This window comes from Rana temporaria, chromosome 1, assembly GCF_905171775.1.
Source record: "Rana temporaria chromosome 1, aRanTem1.1, whole genome shotgun sequence".
Classification (NCBI taxonomy): Eukaryota; Metazoa; Chordata; class Amphibia; order Anura; family Ranidae; genus Rana; species Rana temporaria.
This window is the reverse complement of record NC_053489.1, coordinates 568,441,517-568,452,921: the sequence shown is the minus strand read 5'-3', so window position 1 is coordinate 568,452,921 and position 11,405 is coordinate 568,441,517. Positions and strand designations below refer to the sequence as shown.

The window sequence follows — 11,405 nt, the reverse complement described above, 5'->3', positions numbered from 1 at the left end:
GCCCGTATCTCCGGAACCATAAATGATAGCCGTCCCATATTTTAACCAGTTGTGGGGTAGCTTATCCCATGCCTACCCCCAAATGTGGGGTTTCTGTGACCTCTGGTCATCGAGCTACAACCCCCCAAATTCGATCTTGGAAAAAAAAAAATTCTTAAAAAAAAAAAAAAAAAAAAAAAAAAAAATTTTTTTTTTTTTTTGGGCAAATGGGCCTATCTTGAGAAAGGGGCCTGGAGCTGCAGCTCCATCAGCCCCATTGTTAATCCGGCCCTGAACACCGATAGGTCTTACTTGGGAAAGCCTCTCTTTCTTGGTGGTTGAATCCTCATGACTGCCTCACGTTCGACTCGAAATCACTGCTCCAGAAAAAACGACAGTTTTTAAAACTTTTTTTTTCCATTGATACATGTTCCCTGTGGCAAGACCTGGGTTCTCAAAGCCGTTTTACGAAAATAACTTGCATATTAGCCTTTAAAATTAGCACTTTTGAATTCGAACGTTCAAGTCCCATAGACTTCAATGGGGTTCTAAAGGTTCGCGCGAACGTTCGGTATGTTCAAAGGTTCTGGTGCGAACCGAACCGGGGGTGTTCGGCTCATCCCTAGTCGGGATATTCACTGAAAAGACCTTATTAATAGTGTTCAGAACTAGAACTGCTTTTCACCTTGTGATTTGCTACAAAGTTACAATGATGCAGTATAATCGCTGGGGGAGAGAAGATTGATGAGAGGATTCCTTCTGCCTGCAGTATGCAAATTATATGATCTCAGCCTAGACAAAGTTACTGACTGGTGCATAGAAATGCCTTTATGATAAAAAAAAAAAGTATAATTTTAGACGAATATTAAAAGCGGAGTTCCACCCATTCTCAGAATTTTCTCTGTACTGTATTGCATCCCCTTAGCTCATCCTTTTCACAATGTAATTTTTATTTTTTTTTGCTTAGAAATACCTTTATTTATTTTATTTCTTCTTAACTTCTGCATCCCCGCCTAGACAATTACGTCACTAGGTGACTTGCAAGGGTTCCTGGGATAGCGGCATCATGTATCCCATAAGTCCTTGCGAAAATCGCCCGTTCTTTGCAGACAGGAAATTATGAGAGTGGGCGAGGGAGACACTCTCTCTCCTCTGCTCTGACAGGAGAAAGGAAGGAGGGGGGCGAGCAGGGGAAACATTCTGAGAGCCTGCAGCTCGCTTCCCCCATCACACCGTCGCTGCCCGAGTTCAGCAGAGCTGCAGCCCACTGGCCCTGTCAACACTTCACTGATGGGGGGGGGGTGGATGGGGGCTTGACAGCACCTGCTACCACTGCCATCTTCCTTGATGGTGTTACCCCTCTGGTGGGTGTCACCTTGGTGCGACCCCCATAGCAATGCCACTGGTACACAGTACACCCAGGAGGCAGCTTAGTGTGCAGCAGCAGCCACGCTGCCTGCCCGGGGGATTAGATATAGTGACAGGCACAAACTCAGCAGTGGGTAGTCAGTAAGAAGGAAAACACCAGCCAGGCACGGCCTCGGGAGGTGTTTCTGCTGAAAATAAAAGACTACCAAAAGGGAAGCCATGGTTTTTGCCACCCTCAGGATGGTGTCACCCGGGTGTGGACCGCACCCCTCTAGCGATGCCACTGCATTTAGGCTGATTCCCTGCCTGATCAGACTTCTATTACCTTCCTCTCCTCTAAATTATATGTTGCTATAGCAATGGGGCAGGAACTTCCACCGACGCTGACATTGCTATAGCAACCTGTCAGTCAGGACGGCATCGCTGAGGCCTTACTGCACATGCACAGGAATCCAGAAAATTAACACAGGAGGGCTTCAGATGCCCACAGCTAAAATGGAACCTGCCTGCTTCTGAGATCTGTGAGTAATAAAAACAATTTTTCAAGAAAGTAAAAGCGCAAAAATTATGACATGTTAGAAATGTTCAATTACAGGTTTTCACAATTACAGAGCAATCTTTAAAAAAAGAAAGTTTGGGGGACTGGAACTCCGCTTTAACTTTTCTATTATTCCTTGTAATAATCTTGTTGGTTTATATTGCTTCTCCCTTCCCCTCAAATCCTTACTCAAATACATATGTTTTATATTACAAATTTCCTCCACTCCTATTGCCTCTTTTTCAACATATTGTATACTGCTGCCTATATTTACTATTTCCCTCACTAATATCACCCATATTGCAGCAACCCTTCATCACTAACAAAAGTTCATTGTGCTCCACCCATAAATATAGAAATGATAAAAGTGCTCCCTTGGGCTCCATGTACACGGGACGTTCTTTACAAAAGAATTAAAAATAGCTTTATTAATTCTATAGCTCTGTCTTTATAAGACTTAATGATTTTTTTTTTCCATTCCTACATTGACTGTGCATAGGGATAAAAAAATCTTGCTGCCCTATCACGCAATGCAGGAGACTGTTGCATCACCAGGATTGTAAATTGCCAAATTAGCTTGTCCAGGTTTATGGAACATCACTTCTCGGTGGCTTTATGTTCCCACGGGGGTATGTCTCATAGCTCCAAGAGGTATTACTGTCCGTTAGAAGGGAAAGGTGCAGTCAAAGCATAGAGAAGGACTGTACGAGTGATGATGAAGCCTCTGTAACATATGTAATTTCAGATTGGAACTCCACCTTTTGCCACCCCCAGATGGTTTTCTCCTTAAAATCCCTATATGTACAGACATTGATGTAGTCTTAAGCTAGAACACCATGCATTCTTCTTTTTCAGATTATTATTAGAATCTATCTCCTGGACTGAGTATCACTTCCATAATGCCATGTGAGTGCCGCTCAGTCAAGCAGCATTGTATAGAGCAGGCATGTCCAAAGTCCGGCCCGCAGGCCAATCGCGGCCCACAGGGTTATTTAGACATATACATCTTTTGTGGCCCCCGACAATCTCCCAGCGCCGGGGCCACAAAAGATGTAAATGCCTTGGAACGGGACAGGCAGGAGGCAGGATGAGCGCCGCCGCCGTACACACACAGGAGTATTTCCTGTTTACGGACAGCCTCTGTAATAGGAAGTCCCGCGCTGCCATTGGACGACTGTTCTGTCAAAGGAGGCGGGACTTTCTATGAGGAGGCCGCTGTGTAAACAGGAGATTCACCTGTAATAATTTTTTGGCACTCATGAGTGCATTCCTGGCAATGGCGAGTGCATTCTTGGCAATAGTGCTGCATTCCTGGCAATGGCGGGTGCATTCCTGGAAATGGTGAGGCTACATTCATGGCAATGGTGGGTCTGCAGATTGGCACTTGTGTGACTGCAGATGGGCACTGACCCTTATTTTGCTTCACAGTTTTTTATTATTTATGTTTTTCCTGAAACTTCGCTCTTAAAGTGAAGGTGTGTGTTATACACCAATAAATACGGTATATCCAAATAATACGCCCGAGCTCATCTCTTCACAACACACAGCAGTGTATTAGTGCTCGGAGGAACACACTTAGACCGAATTTTAATGGTTCAAAGAATGTCAGGCAAAATGGTCGGCCCTCATGCCTGTTCACTTCATCAAATCTGGCCATCTTTGAAAAAAGTTTGGACACCCCTGGTATAATGGGTGTCAAAAAAAAAAAAAACACACACACACCTTCCTGGGATTGCGTCATCACATATGAAGTGGATTGAATAGCAATGGCCATCATTTTATATATATATATATATATATATATATATATATATATATATATATATATATATATATATATATATATATATATATATATAAAAAAGGGGGGGAGGTGAAGAAAGACCACTCAAACAATCCTTTGATTCAGGTACATATTTTATGTGATTGCAATGTTATTTAATGCATATATTTTTTATTGCTGAAGGAGATAAACCATTTAAATTTAAAGCTGATTTGCCATGCACTGCAAGCGTGGAAAAGAGCTCCGCAAAAAAGTTTATTAAGATAAAAGTGATATCACTAAAATACAGCAAGGTCTTGTCTATTAAATTAGAGTAATGCAGGCAAGGGAAAAAGGGGATACCCGTTTGAGTCCTACTTCTAGAACCTTCTAGTACTTTAAAGCGGAGTTCCACCAAAAAATGGAACTTCCGCTTATCCCACTCCTCACCCCCTTACATGCCACATTTGGCATGTAATTTTTTTGGGGGGGGAGTGGGGGCTTCAGGAGAAGGGGACTTCCTGTTCCACTTCCTCCTTCCGCCAAGGGGCTGCAAAGGCGATTAAGCTTAATCGCCTTTTGGCAGCCCCTCCCTGTAGGCGATCGCCTAGGACACGTGACAGGTCCTAGGCGATCGCCTGTCCAATCAAACAGCACAGCGCCGGGCCGTGCTGCTCGCGCATGTGCAGTGGGTGCCCGGCCGTGAAGCCGAAAGCCGTCACGGCCGGGTGCCCACAGTGACAATGAAGAAGCCGGCCGGAGAGGGGGGGAGAGGAGCGGAGCCCCGTCCAGCGCGTCACTGGAGCAGGTAAGTGTCTGTTTATTAAAAGCCAGCAGCTACACTTTTTGTAGCTGCTGACTTTTAATAAACATAAATATTGGCTGGAACTCCCCTTTAAAGTGGTTGTAAACCCTCCCACACAACTTTACTGTTTTGTGATCCTCAGAAAAAAACACTAATGATTGCTGCTGGCAAATGTCTCCTTACCTCGTGCTACAATCCGTCCTTTTAGCTTTTCTGACGTCACTGGCGAATGCGCTTCCCTTCCCCACATTTACGGCACACTCCGTGGGTGATCCGTCCATTGACAGGGTGCTGTGAATGTGATGATTTCCTCTCTCAGCGAGACTACAGAGTTTTCCCCTGCATCCTGGAACTCCCCACGTGACGTCACATGGGGAGTAAACCTCCTTGTTTCCAGAGATCGCGATTAGGAGACATCAAGCAGGACTGACGGGCACGCACATATCCAGAACGTGTATATATAAGCACACAGACAATGCAATATGCTGGGTATAAGTGGCGATCCAGCAATGTCAGATCGCGCATGCACGATATTATGGCGAGAAACAGGAAAGGGCAGAAATGATATTCTTCACAGACTCAAGATGACGGCGTCTTAGCCCGGAAGACAACATTTTTAAAACATTGGAAATAAAGTAAGTAATAGGTTATTCTGACTTGATTATACCCCGCAATGCTTGCTAAAAGATAATTAATTTTAAATAGATGAAAAGCACCAAGAGCGACTCCTCTTTAATAAAGACACAACACCAAGTGATAGAAGAACTAGTATTTTTATTTTTTTTCTTAAATAGATTTTTATACAGTATGGTTAAATTGCATTGCATAAAAAAAGATTTGGTTTATCAGTGCAAAACAAAATATATTGCAAGGCCCACACAGGTTAGGATGCCTTTTTATTAAACTCCACTTAAAGGCCTTGCTTAACATAATGCTATAAAAAAGGAGGTAGACTTGAAGAATAAGCAAATTGTTTTTAAATCAGGCTTGATTCACCAAAACCGATCTACATGAAAATATTAATGGGAATCATTAATTTGTGATATTCTAGTTGGAAAAAAAAATCATCATTAATATATTAAGGCTTTACTAAATCAATTGGCTCATCCCTCGTACACACTGTGCTTTAATTTTAAAGTAATAAAGTAATTATTTCAATCTTAATCAAATCCAGTAAACGTCCGATTTAGATCTAACAGTCATTCAAAAAATCAACATATCAATGTAATTGTAAACTATTTCAGAAAATATTGAGTACTGTCCGTGATACTTTTTTTATTTGCACCAACATACAATTTTTCAGGACAAGCTTTCAGGGGGGTTTCCCCTTCTTCAAGGTCCAAGCAGTACTGAATTGTACCGTATTGATCAGTACTGCTTGGACCTTAAAGGGGAAACACCCCGAAAGCTTGTCCTGAAAAATTGTACATTAGTGCAAATAAAAAAAAAAAGTTTCACGGACAGTACTCAATTTTTTCTGTCACAATTGCACTAATACGGCTACAATCACGTCAAGTAAACTATTTCACAATAACACCTTGTACCAAAAAGAAGAAAGCAAAAACTTATCAGTAAAAGCTAAAACTAGTATGACATTTAGAGTTCATCTTTCTTCCAAAGACCTCTAAAAACAATTACTGGAAAATCCCACAAGGCAATCAATGTCCACTTTTCCCGCATACTACAGGTACTCTTTAAACCTGGGGCTAGATTCAGCATTGATTTATGCCGGCGTATCTATAGATACGCCACGTAAAATTCAAAGCTGCACCGGCGTATCTTTTTTCTGTATTCAGAAAGCAAGATACGCCGACATTAGCCTAAGATCCGACTGGCGTAAGTCTCTTACACCGTCGTATCTTAGGGTACATATTTACACTGGCCGCTAGGTGGCGCTTCCGTCGTTTTCGGCGTAGAATATGCAAATGACCTAGATACGCCGATTCACAAATTTACATACGCCCGGCGCTATTTTTTTACGTCATTTACGTTAGGCTTTTTCGGCGTAAGGTTGCTCCTGCTATAATGAGGCGTACGCAATGTTAAGTATGGACGTTACCGCGTTGAATTTTTAATTTTTTACGTCGTTTGCGTAAGTCGTTCGCGAATAGGGCTGGACGTAATTTACATTCACGTCGAAACCAATGACGTCCTTGCGGCGTACTTTGGAGCAATGCACACTGGGAAATTGCACGGACAGCGCATGCGCCGTTCGGGAAAAACGTCAATCACGTTGGGTCAGCATCCATTTACATAAAACACGCCCCCCTCATACTAATTTGAATTAGGCGCGCTTACGCCGGACCCATTTACGCTACACCGCCACAACTTACGGAGCAAGTGCTTTGTGAATACTGCACTTGCCCGTGCAAGTTGCGGCAGCGTAGCGTAAATAACATACGCTACGCCCGCACAAACTTACGGCGGGCTACTTGAATCAAGCCCCTTGGTGTTTATGGTGACTGAAGGTTCCCACGGGTTAAGGTTAGTGCAATGCATTGCAGTAGTCTTTAGTAAATCACAATGCTAATGTATTTGAGTGATAAAAAGTCTGCAATACACCGTTTTGTTTAGTGCACACAAAACTGAGAAGCATATTATGCAAAAATATTAAACGGATTAGGAGAGCCTGGTATACATTCTGACAGCAACGTGTTACTTGTACAGTGTGTGTGTACCGAACATACAATTATATCAATTTTCTACAAAAACAAACATTAGCAATTTATTTACATCTCCCTGCCTTTGTCACAGTACAGTAAACCATTTAGAAATTATATTCCCGTTTTGTTAAATTGTTCTGTAATATTTGCTCAGTATTAATGCAAGCATTAACGTGGAACTAATCCCATAAAAAAAAAAAAAAAAAAAACACCAACACACACCACACGCTGGCATGTGATGAAATATATTAGTAATCTTTTTGGCTTCATTTTAGTGATAGGACAGCTGTCTGCTCTGCGTGTAACTTTGCTCATAGCATGCCACCATATGCAGAACATGTCTAAGCTTGTAGAAAGGAAACGGATAACATATGCTCATTTGGATTTAGATTGTAAGACGCTGGTTTGGACATATGATTGGTTAAAATGGCTTCCAAGACTTAAAAAAGATAAATCTCACTATTAATATAAATACATTTTTAAAGGAGTGCAATCTGCTAGAGTCGCATGAGAAGAGTACACAATGGCTTGTTATTGCAGTCTCTTTGGGAAGAGAGTAAAGAGTTTTCAAGCCATGGAAGCTTCAATTTTCTATGGCTGCAGAGTTCCAGCATTTGCCTTATCACCAAGGCATGCAGGGGTCTGGACAGTCCCTAAGGTAGGCCTCAAACTTGTTCTCAGAAATTGACATCATGGCTGTGTATGTGGTAAGCTGCAGGAAAGAAAACAAAAACACATCAAGACACAGAATCATAGAACAGATTATATAATCATAGCAGCAGCAGCAGCACACAACAGTGGGCTTGTGGCAGCCAATCCAGCCAATTAGATGCCTGATTTTACTTTCTAACAAAATGCCTAAATCCCGCTACAAATCGAAGGGAGAACGTAGATTCTCGGTCCAAGGACCACGGCTCTGGAATGCTTTACCCACCACCATCCGCTTGGAGGAAAACCATCAGGCATTTAGGAAAAAACTAAAGACCCACCTCTTCTGAAAGACCGGTACGACGCTGGATTCCAAGCGCCTTGAGGCGATTAAGTTCACATTTGCTGCGCTATACAAGTTACTTACTCACTCACACTCACTTCAAAAATACATTGATTATTCTGGACATTTGGGCGGCTTTTATTAGCCTAACCCATGAACCCTTGAAAAAGAAAGCTATGTGGACTGTACTACTAAATATATCACCCAGGTGCTTTATTATTTTTATCTTCCAAGTGTACACTGCATGCATGCTTAGGATTCACAACCAAAGAAAATTCCCAGCCAGCCTGAAACCAACCAAATGATCCTAACAGTTTGCATTAAAAACAGGGGTTTAGTTTGTACGGTTGCCATTTGTTTGTACAGGTTAGGATTTCGCACAGCTGCCAGTTTACATCCCAAGAAGCCTTATATAATGCACTGCAGGTTCACCACCTACTTTATTCTTAAAGGGGAGTTCCAGGCTTTTTTAATGTTTATTAAAAGTCAGCAGCTACAAAAAGTGTAGCTGCTGGCTTTTAATAAACATGCACTCACCTGCTCCACGGTCCAGCGACACACCGGCCAGAGCTCCGCTCCTCTCCCCCCCCCCCCCTCCGTCCGGTGTCTTTATTCTTAGTGTGGGCACCGGGCCGTGACAGCTTTCGGCTTCACGGCCGGGCACTCACTACGCATGCGCGAGCGGCGCTGCGCACTGTGATTGGTCAGGCGATCGCCTGGGACCTGTCACGTGTCCCAGTTGATCGCCCACAGGGAGGGGCCGCTGTAGGCAATATGACGTATCGCCTAGGCGGTCCCAGGGCAGAAGGAGGAAGTGGGACAGGAAGTTCCACTCCTCCTGAAGCCCCCACTCCCCCCCCCAAAAAAATGACATGCCAAATGTGTAATGTAAGGGGGCAAGGAGTGGATTAAGCGAAGTTCCACTTTTGGGTGGAACTACGCTTTAACTTTACTTTCTTATTATTCATCTTCTTGCATATTGTAAAATGTGATAAATTTAAAAACAAGCATTCCAGAAACATTGATAACTGGAGCATCAGTAGAGAAATACTGAAAAAACATGTGATCTGTTTGATATTTTGTGGCATACAATCAATGAAAAAAGTACAAGTACTCTTATACTGCCTAAAGCTGAACTTAAGGGACATTTATTTTTACTCTTGAAATGGAAAGGGAGAACCACTGCTAGAGTCAACTGCTTGTTTTGCCTAGGTGATGACAAATAAGGTTATATACTTACCTTGTATGTGTGAACACAGCTCTAGGTTAGTCTCCCAACTTCGCCTGCACTAAACACACCTGGTGCTGACCCTGTCTATCATGGATTCCAATAAGCAAAAAAAAATTCTGGTTGGTTGCACGTCCATTAAAAAAAAAAAAAAAAACCTTAATTTTAGCAAGTCCAAAAAAAAAAAAAAAAAGTCCAAAAACACAAAATAGAGGGGAACAGCATCACCATCTAACACCTTTCACACTCCCTTAGTGCTTAGTCAGAGCTCATATTTAAATGTCATATTATATTAATATATCAAAATTTGTGTGCAACAATTGGTTTATGGCTGTCAATTGGCAGATGACCACCAGTGTTTGGGGGTGCAAATGCAGAAACGAACATATATAAACTGATATAAAACATCACAAGAATTCTATAAAAAACAGGCTGAATAGAAAATAAAAATGGAACCCAATTAAATTTTTTAAGATTAATGTTGGTTTCATCCGTCCAAAGAATGCTTTGCACCTTGTGGTGATCCCTCTGCATTTGCTTTTGTGAAGTCTTCTCTTGATTGTCTACTTTGACAATGATACGCCCACCTCCTGGAGAGTGTCTGGATGTTGTGGATAACAGGAGGGCCCGTGGAACCCAGAAGCTCTTGGAAAGCATGAGCCAGAAAATAATGGACATTCAGAATATATCTTGGACTACCTGAGATGGGGCAGTAATGATTATCCACAATATATTCCAGGATATCTTTAAAGAACTAATTACGGTTTGTTGATTCTGAACTCAACAGGTTAATTGAAAGATGTTAATGTCATCACCTCCAGCTACCTGGCTGCCTGTGTAATGTAAATTGAATCCAGACTAACTTCTAAAGATCTTCGCTTTGTGGAAAGGGCTAATTGACCCTGCAATTGTGTGAAGGTGTATGGATGATATTGTGTATTGTAAGATAACAGACAGCCTAAAGATCAGGTGTCTGAGTCATCAGATGTAGTTAATTAGCTCATGTAAATTAGGTCAGGCCCTGGAGTCAGGGTGTCTGCTAAGAGATGTATTGAGGATGATGTGTATTGGGGGGGGCTCGCTAGGAAACCATTGAGTGATGTTGTGGGTGGATCCGAGCCATATCTCCTGTGGTATCCTAAATTGTATACAAGAGCCTGTATTTTCTCATTAAATTTATTCCCTGTTTGGAACTTCATACAGAGCTGTGTCTCGTATTATACTTATGGGTCTTGTTCGCCTGATTGTGGTGCGTCAGTAGCTGCCTTGTTTTCGGAAAGGGAATATCCTAAACGGCCTTAACTCCTGTCCCATTTGGGGTGCCGTTACATTGTGAATAGTTTTATTTTTTACCATAGAGAAGATCATGTGATCATCCACCACTGTTGTCTTCCATGGACATCCAGGTCTTTTTATGTTGCTGAGCTCACCAGTTCGTTCTTCTTTCCTCAGAATGTACCAAACTGTTGATTTGGCCACTCCTAATGTTGCTTTTATCTCTCTGATGGATTGGTTTAATTTTTGAAGCCTTACAATGGCCTGTTTCACGTGCATGGGCAGCTTCTTTGAACGCATGATGAAGGTTCACAGCAAAAGATTCCAAATGAAAATACCACACTATAGCCTCATACACACACTTAGATTTTCGGACGACCGAACATCCGTTTTTTTGTGGCAAGCTAGTCTCATGCCGAAAGTGAAAAGGTTACTCGCAATACAAAAACTTTCGTACGACAGAATACGTCAGAAGTGACGTACTGTGTTGAATAGTTTTGTATGTATTCTTTTGTTTCTGAGCATGTGTAGTCTTGCTCTTATGTATTCTTTCGTACGAAAACTGTACTAATGAAATGAAAAGAAAATCGGACACTGAATGCACATCCGACAAAAAAAATTAGAGTCTGCACATCCAGCTTTTGTCTGAGGAAAAAGCGTAAATCGTCTGTCAAAAGCATTTTGTACGACGAGCAGACAGCTCGTCGTACAAAATTTTCTATCCGATTTTCGTATCGTGTGTATGGGCCTTTAGAAGAATAAACTCCAGACCTTTTACCTGCTTAATTGTTGAAAA

The 11,405-nt window shown here is 42.0% G+C and overlaps 1 protein-coding gene across 1 annotated transcript in view; it reads right to left on the bottom strand.

The window, feature by feature from the left end:
• Nucleotides 1-6,874: 6,874 nt before the first annotated feature.
• The window catches only part of ASAH1 (N-acylsphingosine amidohydrolase 1), a 42,268-nt gene continuing 37,737 nt past the window's right edge, over nt 6,875-11,405 (bottom strand). Inside the window, exon 14 of the mRNA XM_040334491.1 lies at nt 6,875-7,827. Within this exon, the coding sequence (XP_040190425.1) occupies nt 7,738-7,827 (90 nt within the window). The 3' untranslated portion in view covers nt 6,875-7,737. The remainder of the gene's footprint in view (nt 7,828-11,405) is intronic.